The following is an 18651-nucleotide window of genomic DNA, read 5'->3' as shown; positions in this document are numbered from 1 at the left end:
ATCAATAAAGAATGCATCCCCTCACCTACAAGAGCTTAAGTGCATAAAATGGATGACCTATGCATAGAATGATAAGATACAAATAGTACAAGTTGCAACTTCTAAATGGTATCTACAAGTGGTGTCATTCCAACATTCAAGTAATGTCCATCAAAAATGCAAGTCTCAACCATCTACCCCAAAGTGCATACCTTTGCATCAATAAGAAGCACACCTTTTATGGAAATTGATGACAAAGGGGGAGAAGTTGTACAAAGATATGGGGGGAGAGATTGTACAATGGGAGAGATAAGATATGAAAGCTTAGGAGGTTGGACATGGACAAAGAGGGAGCAACATTGAAGAAAAGAGATGGATCGAAATTCTTGGACAAGAGAAGCACACAAGTAGGGGGAGCAAGCTCATGAACTTTGATTGATTGCATTTGATATGTGCATAATCATGTGCTTGCTTGCATTGCATAAAGCCTTTAAATTCAATATGCATGCTTGTGTGGTGTATGCTAGTTGTAGAACTTGGATGATGATTTGATAACTAGCATGCATAGGATGATAGCTAGACACTTGGTATGCTTTTCAAGTATTGCTAGTACCTTGCTTTTAAATGTTGATCTCACAAGGTATCTAGTGTTTTATTATCAAGTGATATCTAGCTAACCATGGTGCTAAGGATGAACTTAAAGGTGCAACTCCGATTGGTATTACGCTTCAAAGGTTTATTCTATACACCTTATTATCATTTTGTAGTATTTACTCTCCCACAATTTCAATCTATGCATATGTGCAAGCTTCAAATTAAGTACTCTAGCATATATGTAGGGGGAGCTAATACTATCATTTCGGGTTTGTGGTACTTGTCCAAAATCATTTTGACATGGTAAAATTGCTTGGGCAAGCAACATGAATCCAAAAGAGCTTAATTTCTATATCTTTGTAGAGTTGTCATCAATTACCAAAAAGGGGGAGATTGAAAGGTCCTTGTTTGGTTTTGGTAATTGAGTGACAACTTAGGTGGACTAATTGTGTTTATGTGAGATACACAGGTGATTAGTCCACAGGTACATGTGTATGAGCAACATATGCCATGGAGGTGAAAATGGCTTGGAGATGTTGCAAAGCTCACACATGTGATGATGAAGGAGCTTAAATGCACATGAGACATGACATTGAGTCATGTGATCAAGGTGGAGAAGATCAAGACAAGACTTGGCTTGATGGACCGGTTGCAAACGTGAAGGGCAAGTCGAAGGCTTTGGAGTGATGGACCGCGTGGCGGTGAAGCTTGAGCAAGACTTGGCGCCGATGGACGATGGCAACGGTGAAGAGCAAGTAGAGTCAAGATCGATGAACCAATATGATCATGTGATGATATGAAGTGGATCATATCATTGTTGATCGTGTTGGTGCATGTGTTGCATCGATATTGAAGGAGATGGAATGGAATGCGCAAGGCAAAGGTATAACCTAGGGCATTTCATTTCACCGATCATAGGTGTGTAGAGAAGTTTATGACCAGGTTTAGAATAGATGGCCATACTATCAAGAGGGGCAAACTTGTTTGCATATCGGTCATCTAGTGCCACTCGAGTGATCTAACTTTGCATTGTCGCTAGGATCGAGTGGCATGGCAAGTTGAGTGGCTAACATCCTTTAGGAAATGATTGTGAAAATGCTAACACACACATGGTGGTGTACACTTGGTGGTGTTGGCACATTTACAAAGGAGGTGGTGTTTGCAGGGGTGAGATGGGTTTGGGTCCCTCTAGATTCGGCGCTTTCAGGAAAATGGAATGCCTATTTTCTATTGCGCCGGATGCAAATTCTTGTGGTTAGCACACTTGAGCAAGGGTGAAGAGAATGGAGAAGATGCTGGCGTCGGTCAACTGACCGGACGCTGGATCTGAATGCACCGGACGCTGGCAGGCTGCGTCCGGTCGCGCTGATGTGGAGTGTAGCAGTAGCTGGAATGTGACCGGACGCTGGCTGCGTCCGATCGCGTTCGACCGGACGCGTCCGATCATGCTCGGGAGCTTACTAAAAATGACCGGACACTGAGGGTCCAGCGTCCGGTCAGTTGAAGCTGGAGCATCCGGTCAGGTCAAGTGACCATTGGAACCAGGACACGTGGTCGTCTGTGAGCGACCGGACGCTGAGGTCCAGCGTCCGGTCAACACGACAGGAGCGTCCGGTCGGCCCGACCGTTGCCCAGTGAAGGGGTAACGGCTAGTTTAGCCCTTGGAGCTATAAATAGAAGTGGCCTTCGGCCATGGCTGGGGTGGAGCACCTCAAGGGACTTAGTGTCCATGCTTGTGAGTGCTTGGGAGCCCTCCATCACACATATACTTGATAGTGATCATTCGATTGTGTGAGTGAGCGATTCTAGTGCGATTGCATCGTGAGGTTGCATCGAGTGGCACTAGGTGATCGAGTTGCAAGCCGGTGGTGCTTGTTACTCTTGGAGGTTGCCACCTCCTAGACGGCTTGGTGGTGGTCTCCGTCGAAGCGCGCAAGAAGCTTGTGCGGCGCTCCGGAGAAGTGCTTGTGAGGGGCATTGTGCTCGCCCCGCGGGAGCCGCGAAGAGCAACTCTAGTAAAGCGTGTCATTGAGCTACCCTCACTCAAGGGGTAGGTTCTTGCGGCGCCCGACGTGCGGGCTTAGCGGGTGATGCTAATTAGCCGCCGAACCACCAAGTGAGTGGTCGACACAACGGGGACTAGCGTGTTGGCAAACACGTGAACCTCGGGAGAAAAATCATCGTGTCAACCTTGTTCTTCCCGTTGGTTTGCATCCCCATTACACAAGCTTGCAATTACTTTTATACATATTAAGCTTGTGTAGTTGCTCTTGTAATTAGATAGCTTGCGTAGCTTGCTAATTACCTTCTTGCTTGTGTAGCATAGAAGTAGCTTCCTTACGTGGCTAATTTGGTTTTAGTAACCTTGTTAGTCACATTGCTTAGTTTGTGTAGCTAAGTATTTGCGCTCTCTAATTAGGCATTGGTTGCCTTGTTATTGAGCATTGCTAGTGAGCTTAGTTAGCTTTGTGCTTTTGCTTACTAGCATGTGTAGGAGCTCCCTTGTTGCTTAAAGTACTAGTGGCATAGGTTTGTGTAACCTTGCTCCTAGAATTGTTTAGGAGAGCTCTAGCTAGCCCGGCACCTTTATTGCATAATTGTTATCTTTGCAAGGTGCTAGTGAACATATATAGTGGGGTGTAGTCTTGGCTAGACCGTTAGTTTAAATTCCGCATTTGTATCGGTTAGCCGACGCGATTAAGTTTTAGAAAAGACTATTCACCCCCCCTCTAGTCGCCATCTCGACCCTTCAGCCTTTTGCAGAGGCCTGACCATGTCGAGCCCCCACACGGCGAACGGCCATGTGATGGGGATGGTTTGCAAGGCCAGGGCCGGGAGATGTGTCTGCCGAGCGTAGTACTGGCATCCTTCGCAGGAGCGTACTAGCTTGGTAGCGTCGGCGACCGCCGTCGGCCAGTAGAACCCTTGGCGGAAAGCGTTCCCTACGAGCATTCGAGGCGCCGCATGGTGCCCGCAGGCGCCTGTGTGTAAGTCCCAAAGCAGGGCTTGGCCCGCCTCGGAACTGATGCATCGTTGAAGGACACCTGAGGGACTTCGCCTGTATAATTCGCCATTGTAGAGGGCGTAGGTCTTGGCTCAGCGCGCGCCGTCGTGCTTCAGTTCGGTCATCGGGAAGCTCCCCCGATCAAGCCAATCGAGGAACGGGGCTCGCCAATCTGTGTCCTGATCATTCTACGGAGGCTCGGCATTGACTTCCCTGGCCTCGGGCTCGGTCGAGGGGGTCTCGGCAGCAGAGGGGGCGTCGAGCTTTGCCATGGGTTCCCTAGGTGGGCCCTCCTCTGCTGTCGAGGTGCAGCCGATGGAGGGTTTGTGGAGGTCTCTAGCGAAGACGTTCAGGGGGACCAGGGCCCATGCCGAGGCCATCTTTGCCAGCTCGTCGGTGGCCTCGTTGTACTTTTGCGCGACGTGATTTAGTTCGAGGCCATCGAACTTGTCTTCTAGGCGTCGTACCATCTTGCAGTAAGCCTCCATTTTAGGGTCGAGGCAGTTTGACTCCTTCATCACCTGATCTATGACGAGCCACGAGTTGCCTCGGACGTCGAGGCACCGTGCCCCAAGCTCGATGGCGACTTGTAAGCCATTGACGAGGGCCTCGTATTCAGCCACATTGTTAGAGGCAGCGAAGTGGAGCCACACCATGTAGTGCATGTGTACTCCGAGGGGTGAAATGAAGAGCAGACCCATGCCTGCCCCGGTCTTCATCAGGGATCCGTCGAAGTACAGGGTCCAGCACTCCGTCTGGATTTGAGCAGGTGGTAGTTGGGTATCTGTCCATTTAGCCACGAAATCAGCCAAGACCTGAGACTTGATTGCTTTTCAAGGCGCAAAGGTCAGGGTTTCCCCCATAAGCTCAATAGCCCACTTGGCTATCCTGCCCGAGGCTTCTCGGTTATGAACTATCTCGCCCAGGGGGAAGGATGATACCACAGTCACCGGGTGCGACTCAAAGTAGTGGCGCAGTTTGCGCCGGGCCAGGACCACGGCGTAGACTAGCTTCTGGATGTGGGGGTAGCGTGCCTTGGTCTTAGAGAGCACCTCACTGATGAAATAGATAGGTCGCTGGGTAGGCAGAGTATGCCCTTCTTCCTGCCTCTCTACTACTACGGCGGCGCTGACCACTTGGGTTGTTGCGGCGACGTAGAGTAAGAGGGCCTCGTCCATGGCCAGGGGTATCAGAATGGGAGGATTGGTGAGTAGCCTCTTGAGTCTGTCGAGGGCTTCCTCGGCCTCGGGGGTCCAAGAAAAATACTCGGACTTTCTCAAGAGTCGGTACAGAGGCAAACCTTTTTCGCCAAGGCACGAGATGAAGCGGCTCGGGGCCACGAGGCATCCCATGACCCTCTGCACTCCCTTGAGGTCTCCGATTGGTCCCATGCTGGTTATCGCCGAGACCTTCTCTAGGTTGGCCTCAATGCCCCATTCCGAGACTATGAATCCCAAGAGCATGCCTCGGGGGACCCCAAACACACACTTCTCAGGATTGAGCTTGATGCCCTTCTCTTTAAGGCATTTTAAGGTTACCCTCAAGTCATTCACGAGATTCTTAGCCTTTCTGGTTTTGACCACGATGTCGTCTACGTAGGCCTCGACGGTCTGCCTGATGTTGTCGCCAAAGACCTAGGTCATGCACCGCTGGTATGTGGCACCTGCGTTTCTGAGGCCGAAGGGCATCATCACGTAGCAGTACATGCCGAACGGTGTGATGAAAGAAGTCGCGAGCTGGTCGGACTCTTTCATCTTGATCTGATGGTAGCCGGAGTACGCATCAAGGAAAGACAGTGTCTCGCACCCTGCGGTGGAATCAACGATTTGATCGATTCGAGGTAATGGGAAGGGGACCTTTGGACAGGATTTGTTCAGACCGGTGTAGTCTACACACATCCTCCATTTCCCATTTTTCTTCTTGACTAAAATGGGGTTAGCCAACCACTCTGGGTGGGACACTTCCTTGATGAACCCGGCTGCCAAGAGTTTCTGCACCTCCTCTCCGATGGCCCTGCGCTTTTCTTCGTCGAAGCGGCGCAGGCGTTGCTTCGCCGGTCTAGATCCGGCCCGGATGTCCAGGGCGTGCTCGGCGACCTCCCTTGGTATGCCCGGCATGTCCGAGGGACTCCATGCGAATATGTCGACGTTCGCATGGAGAAAGTCGACGAGCACGGCTTCCTATTTGATGTCAAGGGTGGCACTGATCCTCAGCGCCCGGTCGTCGGGGCAGGCGGGGTCGACCGGGATGAGTTTGATGGTCTTAGTGGGCTCGAACGCCCCTGTGCGATGCTTGGAGTCAGGCACCTCGCCACTGAGTTGGTCGAGGTGGGCGACGAGGGTCTCGGCCTCCGCAAGAGCCTTGGCGTACTCGATGCACTCGACGTCGCAGTCGTATGCATGTTCATACCTGGACTCGATTGTGATGATACCATTAGGGCCTGGCATCTTGAGCTTGAGGTAGGTATAGTTGGGCACTGCCATGAACTTGGCGTAGCACGGTCGCCCCAGAATGGCGTGGTAGGCTCCCCCGAACCCGACGGCCTCGAAGGTGAGGACTTCCTTGCGGTAGTTGGAGGGGGTGCCGAAGCAGACAGGGAGGTCGATGCACCCGATGGGTCGCGTGCGCTTCCCCGGCACGATGCCATGAAAGGGTACAACGTCGCCTCAGAGCCTCGACCGGTCGATCTCCAAGAGCTCCAGGGTGTTGGCGTAGAGGATGTTGAGGCCGCTGCCTCCGTCCATCAACACCTTGGAGAGGCGGGTGTTGCCGATGATCGGGTCGACGACCAGTGGGTACTGCCCAGGATTTGGAATACGATCGGGGTGATCATCTCGATTGAAGGTGATCGCCTCTCGAGACCAGTCGAGGTACTAGGGGGTGGCCACCTTGACCGAGAAGACCTCTCGACGTTCCCTCTTGCGCTGCCGCGCCGTAAGGCATGCCGAGGGCCCACCGAAGATCATAAAAGCGTTGCGTACCTCGGGGAACCCGTCGTCCTTGTCTTCGTCCCGACCACCGGCCCCCTTCTACTTGGTGTCATCGTCGGGGAGCCCGAGCCTGGCGTAGTAGCACCGTAGCATGGTGCAATCTTCGAGAGCGTGCCTGACCGGGCTCTGGTGGTAAGGGCAGGGTTTCTTGAGCATGTCGTCGAAGGGCCTAGGGCCTTTGGAGCCTCGGGGATTCTTGCGCTCTGTGGCCACGACCAGATCAGCCTCTAGGACCTCCTGCTTCCTCAGGCACCCCTTTTTCTTTTTCTTAGGGAGGTGGGAGGCTGAGGCCTCAGGGGCCTCCTCCCTCCGCTTACCCTTGGCGTCGGTGTCAGGGAAGATGGCTCCGACAGCCTCTTCGCCCGAGACGAAGCTGGTGGCAATGTCGAGGAGCGCGGCGGCAGAGCGCGGTACGTTGCGACCTAATTCTCGGACCAAGTCCCGACAAGTGGTGCCAGAGAGGAAAGCCTGGACGATCTTCGAGTCACTGACGCTGGGTAGCTCGGTGCACTGTTTGGAGAAGCGCCGGATGAAGTCTCAGAGAGACTCGCCTAGCTTCTGGCGACAGCTCTTAAGATCCCAGGAATTCCCAGGGCGCACGTATGTGCCCTGGAAGTTTCCGACGAAGATCCTTACCAAGTCGCGCCAGTCGTGGATTTGAGAGGGAGGGAGATGCTCGAGCCAGGCTCGTGCTGAGTCCAACAAGAGTAAGGGGAGATTACGGATGATGAGCGGGTCATCGTCCGTGCCGCCCAGCTGGCAGGCCAGGCGGTAATCAGCGAGCCAGAGTTCTAGGTTGGTTTCGCCGCTGTACTTCACGAGATTGGCCGGCTATCGGAACCAGGCGGGGAAAGGAGCAGCGTGGATGGCCCTACTGAAGACCCGAGGGCCTGGCGGCTTAGGGGAAGGACTGCGGTCCTCGCCACTGTCGTAGCGACCGCCTCGGTGTGGACGGTAGCCTCGAGCGGGCCCCTCGTTGTCGTGGCGTCGTCGCCTGCTGACCGCCTCATGGTCTCCTTGCACCTCGCATCGATTGCCGAGGCGATCCAAGAGCACGGGGACCTTATGGGCTATTGGCGCTCGGTCGGGCTCGGGACGAGCCAGGGCTTCCCTGTCCTGCCGAGGTGGTGCCGTGAGAAGGTTCGAGGCGTCCCCGTGCCGTCGGGAGGCGGAACTCTCGGCCTGCTGAACCGCAGTGGTCTCTAGGAGATCACGGAGCTCGCCGTGGACCCGTCGCCCTTCCGTGGTAGAAGGCTCGGGCATCGCGCGGACCAGCATTGCCGCAGCCACGACGTTTTGGCTGGCGCGATTGAAGACCGGGGGTTGCTCGCTCCCTTCGTCGTCATGGATGCGGTGATGCACATCAGGGGCCCTTCGTCGGGCTCCCCCGCCTTCGCCGCGGCCTCGCTATTCCTGTTCAAGAGAGTCTCGAAGCTGCTGCAGAAGGAGTTGGTCTTGTTCGACCTTGGCCTGGAGCTCACGAAGTTGCTCTAGGTCTGGGCGCTGAGGTCGTGCAAGAGCAACGTTCTCATTTCGTGCGGCCGGCAGGACATTGCGTGGGGGCGTGATGGCGCCCGCCCCTAGACAAAGTGGGGAGCGGCTACCTACCCCCTCATCCTCTTCGCCTGCCCTCGGCATCCCGAGCCCGACGTGGAAGCACTTGCGAGTGGGATCGTAAGTGCCTTCGTCGTCGGAGTCGGAGTAACCAAAGCAGTAGTCGCTTGCGGCCAAGAACTGGCGCAAAGCCCCAGGGTCGCAGAGCCCAGAGAAATCCACTCCGGGCCATGCCTCGTCCTCATCCGTGGAGTCGGCATGGGTGCTTAGGTCAAGATGAAAGCGCTGGCAGCGCTCTGAGGGATCCTCATGAGCGGCAGCGTATGCGTAGGCGTAAGAAGCAGCAGCATTTCTCAACCCAAAGGGGTATGGGGATGGTGCCGTCGCCAGATTCTGCTCCATCGGGGTCGGTTCTTCAGGGAGTGGTGGAGCGGAGCTTGATGACTGGGCACCATCGCAAGCCACCAGCGTTTTCCCTTTGTCCAAGCTCAGGCCAGACAGGTCCCCGGCCAGGGACCCCGTACCAATAGCTGGTCGTAGGATATCGGCGGGGAGTGGCATGCCGCCCCGGGTTCGCGTAGCGTCGGGGTGGCCTTGCTCGTGTCGTGCCTGACGAGCACGGCGAGAGCGGCCGCCCGGGCGCCGCCTGCGCCTGGGCTGCCGGTGCGTAACTTCATCGTCGGACGGTGGGGCTCGGGGAGTGAGGAGTACCATGTCGTATTCATGCCCTAGAGACATGAATTCTAGGCTCCCGAACCAAACTACGGTGCCGAGACGCAATGGTCGTCCGGGGTCTGCGCCAACTGTCGGTGTTCTGGGATGACGAAACTGACATGCAGCGTCCCCTACCTAGTGCGCCAACTGTCGGTGTTCCGGACCGGGGGTCCTCGACCGACTAGTGAATTTGTTCTGCGTGCTCCCGATTCCGGATGGTGATGCAAAGAGACACAAGGTTTATACTGGTTCGGGCAATCGGCGCCCTACGTCCAGTCTGAGAGATCGAACTTGTATTCCTTGCACCGGAGTGCTCGTAGTAGGGGGTTACAAGCTAAGGGAGAGAGGGAACTAGTCCCAGGTCTCGGCAGGGTGTCGTGTAGGCCGTCTGAGACGTTGCTCTCAAGCGGTTGGAATGTGCGTGTGTGTGTGTTATCCGGTGCCCCCCTCCCTAAGTGGCCTAAGTCCTCTCCTTTTATAGTTGAAGGAAGGACGAGGTCAGTACATGTATCACTATGCGGCGCCGTGCTAATAGGAGCGGCACGTCCGAACCCTGTGGCCTGTTCCTGTTGCGGCGTGGTCGTAGGAGTGATCCGTCCTTGAAGTACGGGGGCAGCGTGGTTGTCCCCATCAGATCCTGTGCGTCGTGGGAGCCCCGGGAATGTCTCGGAGCGGACGTGGCGGCGAACATGCAAGCCGTGGTGGACAGATTGTGCGCGAGGCTGAGGCCCGGTCGATGCTGAGGCTTGTACTGCGGTGGGGGGTCTCGGTAGGCATGAACCCCGAGATTGCCGAGGCCCCGATGTACAGTGCCGACGCCTTGAGCGGGCGGCGGGTCGTGGGTGCAGCATTAGGACACAGTGGCCGGTAACCCCGGTCATACCCTGCCCCAGGCGCTGATCGTGGACACAGTGCTGGGACACAGTGGCCGGTAATCCCCGCCGTGCCCTGTCCCGGCCGGTATGGCGCTGATGCGACTTCGGGTCGCGTCGGCCATTCTATGACGTTGAGCCACTGTCCGGCTGAGATTGCGGGAGTGGTTGAAAGTATTAATGAGACGTGACTCGCTGTCGGGAGTGTCGGCCGAGGCGGGGGGTGACGGACCGCGGACGAGCCGGCCTCGAGCGATACGGAGAATGAGGCCTCGTGCGAGACGGAGATCAGGCTCCTTGCCGAGGCCTCTCGCGAGAGGCCTCACGCGATACGGAGAATGCGCCTCCTGCCGAGGCCTTTCGTGGAGAGCCTCGGGCGAGGCGGAGGCGGTGTTTCCTGCCGAGGCCTTCCCGGGGGGGCCTCGCGCGAAGCGGAGTTGGCGTCAGGATGCCGAGGCCTCCTGCTCGAGGCTCGAAGCGAGGAGGGGAAGGACCCAGTGGGCTCGATCACGGTGGAGGAGGGGCCCACAACTTACCTTCTTGCTTTTATTATTTTTAGATGGGACCTTGGCAACCCGTTTGATGTTTTGCTGGGGGTACCCCATCCTAAGGTACCCGACACACAGTTTGGTTGGAAATCACGAGACGAATGTTTTAAGACTAATTAGTCCATGATTAGTCATAAGTGCTACAGTAACTAGCATGCGCTAATGATGGATTAATTAGGCTTAATAAATTCGTCTCGCAGTTTCCAGCCGAGCTATGTAATTAGTTTTTTTTTTTATTAATATCCAAAAATCCCTTCCGACATCCCCGAAATATCCGATGTGACATCAAAAAATTTCATTTCGCGAACTAAACGCAGCCTCAGTTAATTAGATTAGAGGCAGCAAGAAGTGAGATGAACAGGTAAGATTCCTCTTGTCACTAACTCACCAATCACCACGATGATGGGGCGCAATCACACACATGACACAACATCATCTCTGCATGCATGCTCCTACAGCAGCCGCGACATGCCTAGCTACACTACATGGCGGCCCGGCTCAGTTCTCAGACACTCAGCGCTTCCGGGCGTGGACGATGGCGAGGAGGCGCGCGACGCCCTTGGTCCACATCTCGTACTCCCGCTGGCTGCCGCACTCGAACTCGATCACCCGCTGCTCCGCCGTCCGCAGCCCGAAGTAGCGCCGCTGCTCGCCGCCCTCCAGCAGGTGCCGCCCCGGCCACGCCGCCACGTCCCGGCACACGTCCACCACCACGCCTGCATGAAGATGCACTCAGCCAGGTGCGTCAGCGTTCACCACGCCTACAGCTTGTAGCTGTACGGACAGGTTGCAACAGCTTGTATGCACACTTACTCTTCTTCTTCTTCGTGATGGTGCCACCGACATGCTTGCTCTTCATCTTCAGCATCACCTGCAGAAATGGCAGGCGCGGACCCAATTCAGTTTGGCGATGCACAAAAGATGAGTTGCGACTGATACTGAAGAACGTGAGACTCGATTGGGCGATGCTAAAAGAATGAGTTGCAGCTGAAGAACACGAGATTCGATTTGGTTCGATTCGTACCAGGCCCGCCCGGTTGATGTACACAGAGACAACCTTCCAGTGCAACGACCCTGCACACGACCAGCAGCGTCCTCATCAGAATTCAGAAACGTTGCACGACGCTAAGATTCGTCAATGGAAGATCGGGTGCGGCGGGTCGCAGGTACCTTTGCGGGTGCGCTTGAGGAGCTCGGTGCCGCGCGCGAGCAGGTCCTGCGTGCAGATGCCCAGGAAGTTGTTCTCCTCGCCCAGCACCAGCTCGTCGCTGAAGCAGCTGCTGCTGCTGTTGCTGCTCTCCACCTCCCTCTGCTGCTGCTGCTTCGGCTGCCCGTCGTGCTTGTGGCCGCCGTGCTGGTGATGCTGCCCACCGCCTCCTCCAGCCACCACGCCCTTCTCCACGGGGATCACCGCCGCGACGTTCCACACCTCCTTCAGCGCCCTGGCCCTGAGCGTCGCCGGCCCCCGCAGTGCTGCAAAGGGGGAAAAAAGACCAAGCAAACGCCGCCACGCGGTTGCGTCACTCTACGGTTCCATTCCAGATTCCACCGCGAGAGCTCGGAATGCTGTGCGAGTTCGAACCTGTGGCGGCGGCGGCCGTGATGGTAGCGACGTCGCCGGGGGTCCGGACGTTAACCGCGGACCCCACGGCGGCCGCCAGGTGCTCGCGGTCGGCGCCCAGGGCCTCCGCGGCCTCCACGCACTGCGCGGCGACGAGCGTCGCGGCCGACGCCACCGCCATGTCCGTGCGCGCGCCGCGGCCGTCCTTGCCCGATGACGAGGCCGCGGCGGTGGCTGCCGCCACGGCGGCGACGGCTGCGGCGACGGCCGCCACGGACACGGCGGCGTGCACCTGCGCGTTGTGCGCCCGCGTCTCCTCCTTCCTCTTCTCCTTGCGGTCCTTGAGCCACCGCCCCACCGTCTTGCTCCCGCCGCGGGCGTACGGCTGCGGCTTTGGCGTGCCCACCGCTCTGCAGAACTGCAAAGAATTTTTCACCACCACCAACAACGGCAATCGTTCAGTTACAATTTGTTAGTTACTGTTCAGCATCGAAGATGGATTTTTTCCCCGTTGACAGTCCCCCCCTGCTCAAGTTATCCTACTTGCTCTGCAAATTTTACGCTACAGTTAGGCAAATGAACTGAATTGTTAATGTCTTGATTAACTAATGATTAATGAACCATCGCAGATAGTTAAGCTATAGGATTTAGGATTAATGAATAGAGCATGAGTTCACACTTCACAGGATTCATCCAAGTAATATAATCCTAGTCATCTCTACACTCACACAGGCAGTAAATCTAAAAATTCTTGCAAAGTGTGGCCACCTTTTACTGACAACTGCAAAGGATTTGACAATTGCTCCTGCTCATCCTAAAATTGAGACAAAACTTCGAAGCGATTGTGACACCTAAACTGAAATACCATTCTGCAAATAGTAGTTTTATGCTACATACAGTACATTTTAAGGCCAATCGGCCTGTTCGCTTGTTGGTTTCAGCCAGCCCAAACCAACCAGCCAACAGTGTTTTTTTCTCACAATAAACCAGCACCAGCCAGCCCAAACCAGCTCAGAAACCAATCAGCGAATAGGCCGAATGAATTGAACCCTAAATGGACCATTGCATATAGAACTTGAATAGATCATGAGTTGACAGGATTCATCCAAACAACAAGCCTAGTGATACCGGCTAGTACACTCACACAAGCGGTAGTAAATGATGATTGTGTTTCCATGGCGTTAATCTAGGCTTGCTAAGCGTGGCCAACTTTACCTGACTACTGCAAATGATTGTGTTTCCATGGCGTTAATCTAGGCTCGCTAGGGGCACACTGATGGAATCCCGAGGCGTGCCAATGCGCCATGGCCATGGCGTGTCTTCTGTCTGTCTCTCCAACTCAACGCAACGCACGCGCCAGTGACCTGACCACTCTGTGTGATCAGGATTCGAGCAACACATGGCACAATCATGAGGGGAGACAGGTACCAGGCGTCAGCAATTTTATTAGAGGACGCAGGATTAGCCTCGGAGCAGACAGGGTTGGTATGGTAGAGTACAAAAGAATGCATCATTAGGTTAAGGCCCTGTTTAGATCCCACCCAGAAACAAAAAATTTTCGAGATTCCCTGTCACATCAAATCTTGTGGCACATGCATGGAGCATTAAATGTAGGTAAAAAGAATAACTAATTGCACAGTTTGCCTGTAATTGGCGAGACGAATCTTTTAAGCCTAAATAGTCCATAATTGGACAATTTTTACCAAATACAAACGAAAGTGCTACAGTAGCCAAAAGCCAAAAAATTTCGGAACTAAACGCGGCCTAAGACTGTGAAAGCTGGGGCAGTGACACTTGATTAGGGGTAAGAAAAGGAAGGAGGCTCTTGACAGGCGCGAAAAGGGTGCATTTAACTAGTAGTACAGGCCAAAGTGATGAGGCAAGAACTGCATGCATCTGCCTGCAACTGCAAGCCTCTTGCTTTTTTCAAGCTATACTCCTACCCGGGGAGTGAGGATGAGGAGCCCAGTGTTTGATGCTGGCTGCTGCTGCTGCAGTGTTTGCTTGTGGGAGGAGGAGACCGGGACCGGCAGGACAGAGATGCAGCTCTCGCAGCCTTGCAGCTGCAGGGCTGCTGCTGCTGGAGTGGCAGGGCAGCAGGTCAGCAGCGTGGAGGCTGGAGCTGGAATCAAAGCTTCTTCAGGCTGTGTTTAGTAGTAGGAATTTGGATTTTGAGGCTACTGTAGCACGTTCGTTTTTATTTGGCAAATAGTGTTCAAACATGGACTAATTAGGCTCAAAACGTTCGTCTCGCAATTTCCCACCAAACTGTGCAATTAGTTTTTCTTTTCGTCTACATTTAATACTCCATGCACGGGCCGTAAACATTCAATATGATAAATACTGTAGCAACTTTTTGGAAGTTAGGTTAGAACTAAAGGGCTCATTTCCAAGCAAGCGAGCACCAAAGACCATCACATCGCATCGCAGAACGCAGATCGCACCCCACCACCACCATTGACCATGGTCAGATACAGTTCAGCGGGCAACACCACATCCACTTCCACTGTTGTACATACACGGATGACGGACCACACCACACCAGCACCAGCGCAGAAGGAAATGGGAGCGTTGCAGGTCACTGTACTGGCCGGGATCAGTCCACAGCCTGGCTCTCTTCAGTTTCAAATGGGCACGGCAGCAGATCAGATTGAGGCAGAGGATCATGTGGTTACACTACATGCTGTCACACATACTACGCCGGACCGACCGTATCGTTTGACCCATGAACTCATGCCTGACGGCATGACGATTTCAGTTCCTGCTTTCTAGCGAGGCCAATGCAAAACTCTTGACTGCTGGTAAGCAATTGTCAATGATAGAAGTCTAAGACCCAGGGCAGGCATGTCTAAACTGTAAAGTCTGAACAAAAAAGGAGACTCTATTCTACTCCAAGCTGCCTATCCATTTCATAACCCTAGTGCTTGTTTTGTTTCGCATCAGTTCTTTAAGCTGCGTGGGTCGTTGATGAGCTGCACACACAAACACTAGCAGTCATTGCTGTGAGAACCACAAAAGTGGATGGAAATGAGCCATCATTGCTGTGAGAGCACACTGCGCTGCACACAGGTTCCCACACCACACTACTCCTAGAAGCAAGTGAGCAGCAGCTGCAGCAGTGGCAAAGAGAGGAATGCAGCTAAGGCGGAAAGGCAGGCAACGGCATGCATGAGCAAGAAGCAAGAAGCAAGCAAGCATGGAAAGAGGGGTGAAATGACTTGGTTTACACAGGTTCTACAGCCACAAGAATACAAGGCCTTCACTAACAATTTGCATTGGAGAGAGAAGGCAAAAGGTCTTCCCTGTTCGCTTCGCTGAAATTTGGCTTATACTGATTTGTTGTGAGAGAAAAACATTATTCGTTCGCTGAAAAATACTGTAATAGTTCAAGAGAACATGGCTTCGAATATGCTACAGTACATGTCTTGTCTGTAAATTCTACCCCAATGCATTGCCCAATGATTTAGACATGCAGCCACTTTGCCCAAATCTGTAAAGGGCCGGTTTAGTTCCAAAATTTTTGGCAAAATGGGCACTGTAGCATTTTCGTTGTTATTTGGTAAATAGTGTCCAATCATAGTCTAATTAGGCTTAAAAGATTCGTCTCGTGGATTTCGTCTAAACTGTGTAATTAGTTTTATTTTTTATTTATATTTAATATTTCATGCATGCGTCTAAAGATTCGATGTGACGGGGAATGTGAAAAATTTTGCAAAATTTTTGGGAACTAAACTGGGCCAAACTCGCGGAGACATGGATTGGAAGTAAAGTGTGTTCCATCGGATGGAGAGAAAGGCAGTGTCCATGACTCCAAGTTCTTCCTTTTTTTTTCAACCTTTGATTGTTATCCCTCCACTGTGTAGGAATTTTTGTGAAAGGGAAAAGCTGCAGAACCTGCATCGGCATAGTACGCCGGTGGTTCTGCTCCAGCTAGCTGCATTCGCTAAGCTGAATATGCTAGGAACATACTCCTACAGTACGTGCTAATTACCAGCACAACTGCATTGTATCGACAACTTTGTTAAACCTGTCTTTGGGACTCTATGCTAATAATCCTTGTATGCACAACTTTGTTAAACCTGTCTTTGACCAAGTTTCTTGCACAAATGCACAACCAGAGAAGCAAACAAACAAGTGCTCTGTTTCCTAAGGCAAACAGAGCATCAAACAGAGGAAACAGCAGGCAGATGACCAGCTCCTACAGACTGCGTGGTTGAGAAAACCAGGAAGCACTCAGACTGATACAGGCATGCAGCATCTCAAAAAAAGAAAAGAAAAGATGCAGAGGCATGCAGCATATCTGAACCCAGCTGACCAGGCTAGCAGAGGTACCAAACAAAAGGAGCAGTGCCTAACACAGAGAGGAAGCAGCAATTAACAACAATCAGGTAAAGTGCTACTGCTATTAAAACCATGTGCCTTGTCTTGTGCCAGCAAATGTTCTGATTAAGGCCCTGTTTAGATCCCACCCAAAATCCAAGAATTTTCAAGATTTCCCGTCACATCAATTCTTGCGGCACATGCATGGAGCATTAAATTTAGGTAAAAAGAATAACTAATTGCACAGTTTGTCTGTAATTGACGAAACGAATCTTTTAAGCCTAAATAGTCCATAATTGGATAATTTTTACCAAATACAAACAAAAATGCTACAGTAACCGAAAGACAAAAATTTTCGCATCTAAACGGAGCCTAAACTGAAATAAACACGTCCATTCACTAGAACTAATTGGGTATTAGTTATAGGTAACAACCAAGAATTAGAATGGTCGTGCTAGTATAATAAGGTGCAGGGGCGGAGAGGAAGAGATACCTTGGTGTCGTCGATCTCCGGCGACACGGGTGGGCTGTCTGAGAGCGACCCGCCGCCGTTGAGAGGCCCGCTGCTGTGGGAGAGCCGGCCGGAGGTCAGCGGCGACACATCCTACGTTCAGGTTCAGCCAAGCGAAGCAAGAAAATTAAGTCAGCCTCAAATTCAGCACACCAGTCGTCGTCGTCGTCGGAAACAAGAATCGATCGTGCAACAGGAGTTGAACATGAACATCAAACGTTTCTCAGTTCTTTCTGTTTTCGGTTCGTTCGCGGAGGAGGAGAAAAAAATGGCGAGTTTGTCTGGTTCTTGTTGTCCTCACCTGACTCCTCCAGGAGTACTGGCAAGGTCAGACATCTGATAGTGGCATTAAAATAAAAATAAACGGAGGCAGCAGCAACAGCAAAGAGGGGGGATGCGAAATCGAACAAACATTCAGGACGAGAAGACAGAATCGCGCCAACCAGAACAGAAATAGATAGACAAAGTGGCTTCAAAGAAGAACACTGCCTTGAAATGAATTTATTCTGTATATAAAAAAAGACCAGATTTTTGTTCGTTTATTCACTTTTCTGTTTATTTAAGAATTGAGGAGAAGTGGGGGAGAAGGCACGCCGCACGCACCGACGGCGCCATGATCCGGTCCAAGACGAGCTGCGAGGTGGCCGCGGACGCGAAGGAGAAGGAGGTCCCGGAGGCCGGCCCGCCGGCGGAGTCGGCGTCGAGCTCGGCGGCGACGTCCTCGGAGATGGCGGACACTGCCGGCGCGGGCGCGGCGGCGAGCGCGCGGGTGACGTCGGCCGCGGACGTGCTCCAGGAGCGGGACAGGAACTCCAGCGGGTCCCGCGGCGGCTCCGGCGGCCGGAGCGCGAGCTCCCCGCCGCCGCTGCCCGCCCTCCTGGTCTTGGCGGCGCCCGCGTCGGTCATGGAAGGGACTGGGGCGGCGGTTGCTTGCTTGGTGCGCGAGCGTTCGGGCGGGCGTTCGCAGTGCGCGCGGTCGTGTCGCGCGTGGGGCGTGGGGCGCGCGCGGGGAAAGGTGGTGGCGAGCGGAGCGGACTGCGGAGGCGGAGGTTGCTTTTGGGAAGTGGGCTGTGGGCATGGGAGGTTTTATAGAGCGAGAGCCAGAGTGTGGACTGTGAGGCTGAGGATCACGATGCAAGTGTTGTTTGCGGTTTCCTTTTTTTGTTTTTTATTGCTGCTTCTTCGTAGGGAAGGTAGTAGTAAATGGCTTTGCCCCTAACTTATCGGTAAAATCAAAATTTTCCTCTTCCATGTTATGGTGATCAAAATTTGCACCTTCGCTTGGTTGTAAACAATCGTGGATTATAAGTTATAATAGTATTTTTCTCTCACACCAAACCAGTCGGCAATAATAATCCACGATCGTTTCAGCCGAAACGAACAGGCTGAAAGTTATGTTATGGTTCGCCAGGACGAGGAGAACATAAAACACGGCAGTCAGCAAGCGAACGCCTGAAACGTTTCACTTAGCGCATACTGCGCAAGGCAGCCTCATCGCCACTGCCGACAAAGGGGCAAGACCCGCCCACAGCAAAACTGCCGACCAGAAGTAGAAGGATCGCTGCGCAAGCCCTATCCAGAGTGCCGGCATCCAAGCGCGGCGAAATTCTAGTGATGAAATGCCTCGGCATGCTGCCTGAGCAGGCCAGGGCATCGGCTGCTGCGACGGATGCGTATGACAGCATCTTTGTCGATCAGCTGAATCCATCGCACGCTCAGGCTATGAGGGAACTCTTTCCCGACGCTGAGCGGCCGGTGCGGTCGCCAAGACCCGGCGTCAGGCACGCATAGGCGTCTGCCTGCAAGTTAGGTCCTCTAGCTCATGAGTAGTCGCCCAAGGACGTTAGGGAGGCTAGGCTCAAATGTAATCATTCTTGTCCTCCTTAGTGCGCTGCTAATGGTGCGTCGTGTACTCAAAACATCGGTCGTTTGCAGATTTGACACTGGACCCATATTCATAGACACAGATGGACCCACTTGTCATCCACCCGAGTGTCATCATAA

General features: G+C 53.3%; 1 protein-coding gene across 1 annotated transcript; it reads right to left on the bottom strand.

Annotated features, from left to right (window-relative positions):
- Positions 1 to 10560: 10560 nt before the first annotated feature.
- Positions 10561 to 17691, bottom strand: LOC136535456 (VAN3-binding protein-like). The gene is made up of 7 exons (XM_066527719.1): positions 17251 to 17691; positions 16630 to 16740; positions 11838 to 12234; positions 11426 to 11728; positions 11280 to 11329; positions 11069 to 11126; positions 10561 to 10971 (listed from the first exon to the last, which is right to left on the bottom strand). Exons 1-7 carry the CDS (start codon positions 17551 to 17553, stop codon positions 10769 to 10771), a joined length of 1425 nt encoding a protein of 474 aa, XP_066383816.1. The 5' UTR covers positions 17554 to 17691; the 3' UTR covers positions 10561 to 10768.
- Positions 17692 to 18651: the final 960 nt, after the last annotated feature.

This window comes from Miscanthus floridulus, unplaced genomic scaffold, assembly GCF_019320115.1.
Source record: "Miscanthus floridulus cultivar M001 unplaced genomic scaffold, ASM1932011v1 os_945, whole genome shotgun sequence".
Classification (NCBI taxonomy): Eukaryota; Viridiplantae; Streptophyta; class Magnoliopsida; order Poales; family Poaceae; genus Miscanthus; species Miscanthus floridulus.
The sequence above is the reverse complement of the archived record's forward strand: the minus strand, read 5'-3'. Positions and strand labels throughout refer to the sequence as shown.

Excerpts from the sequence above, each read along its gene's own strand:
- LOC136535456 (XM_066527719.1), bottom strand. The coding sequence starts at position 17,553 with ATGACCGACGCGGGCGCCGCCAAGACCAGGAGGGCGGGCAGCGGCGGC. Across the intron at positions 11,330-11,425 it reads CCTCAAGCGCACCCGCAAAG|GGTCGTTGCACTGGAAGGTT; the intron begins GTACCTGCGACC and ends GGTCGTGTGCAG. Across the intron at positions 10,972-11,068 it reads CATCACGAAGAAGAAGAAGA|GCGTGGTGGTGGACGTGTGC; the intron begins GTAAGTGTGCAT and ends ATCTTCATGCAG.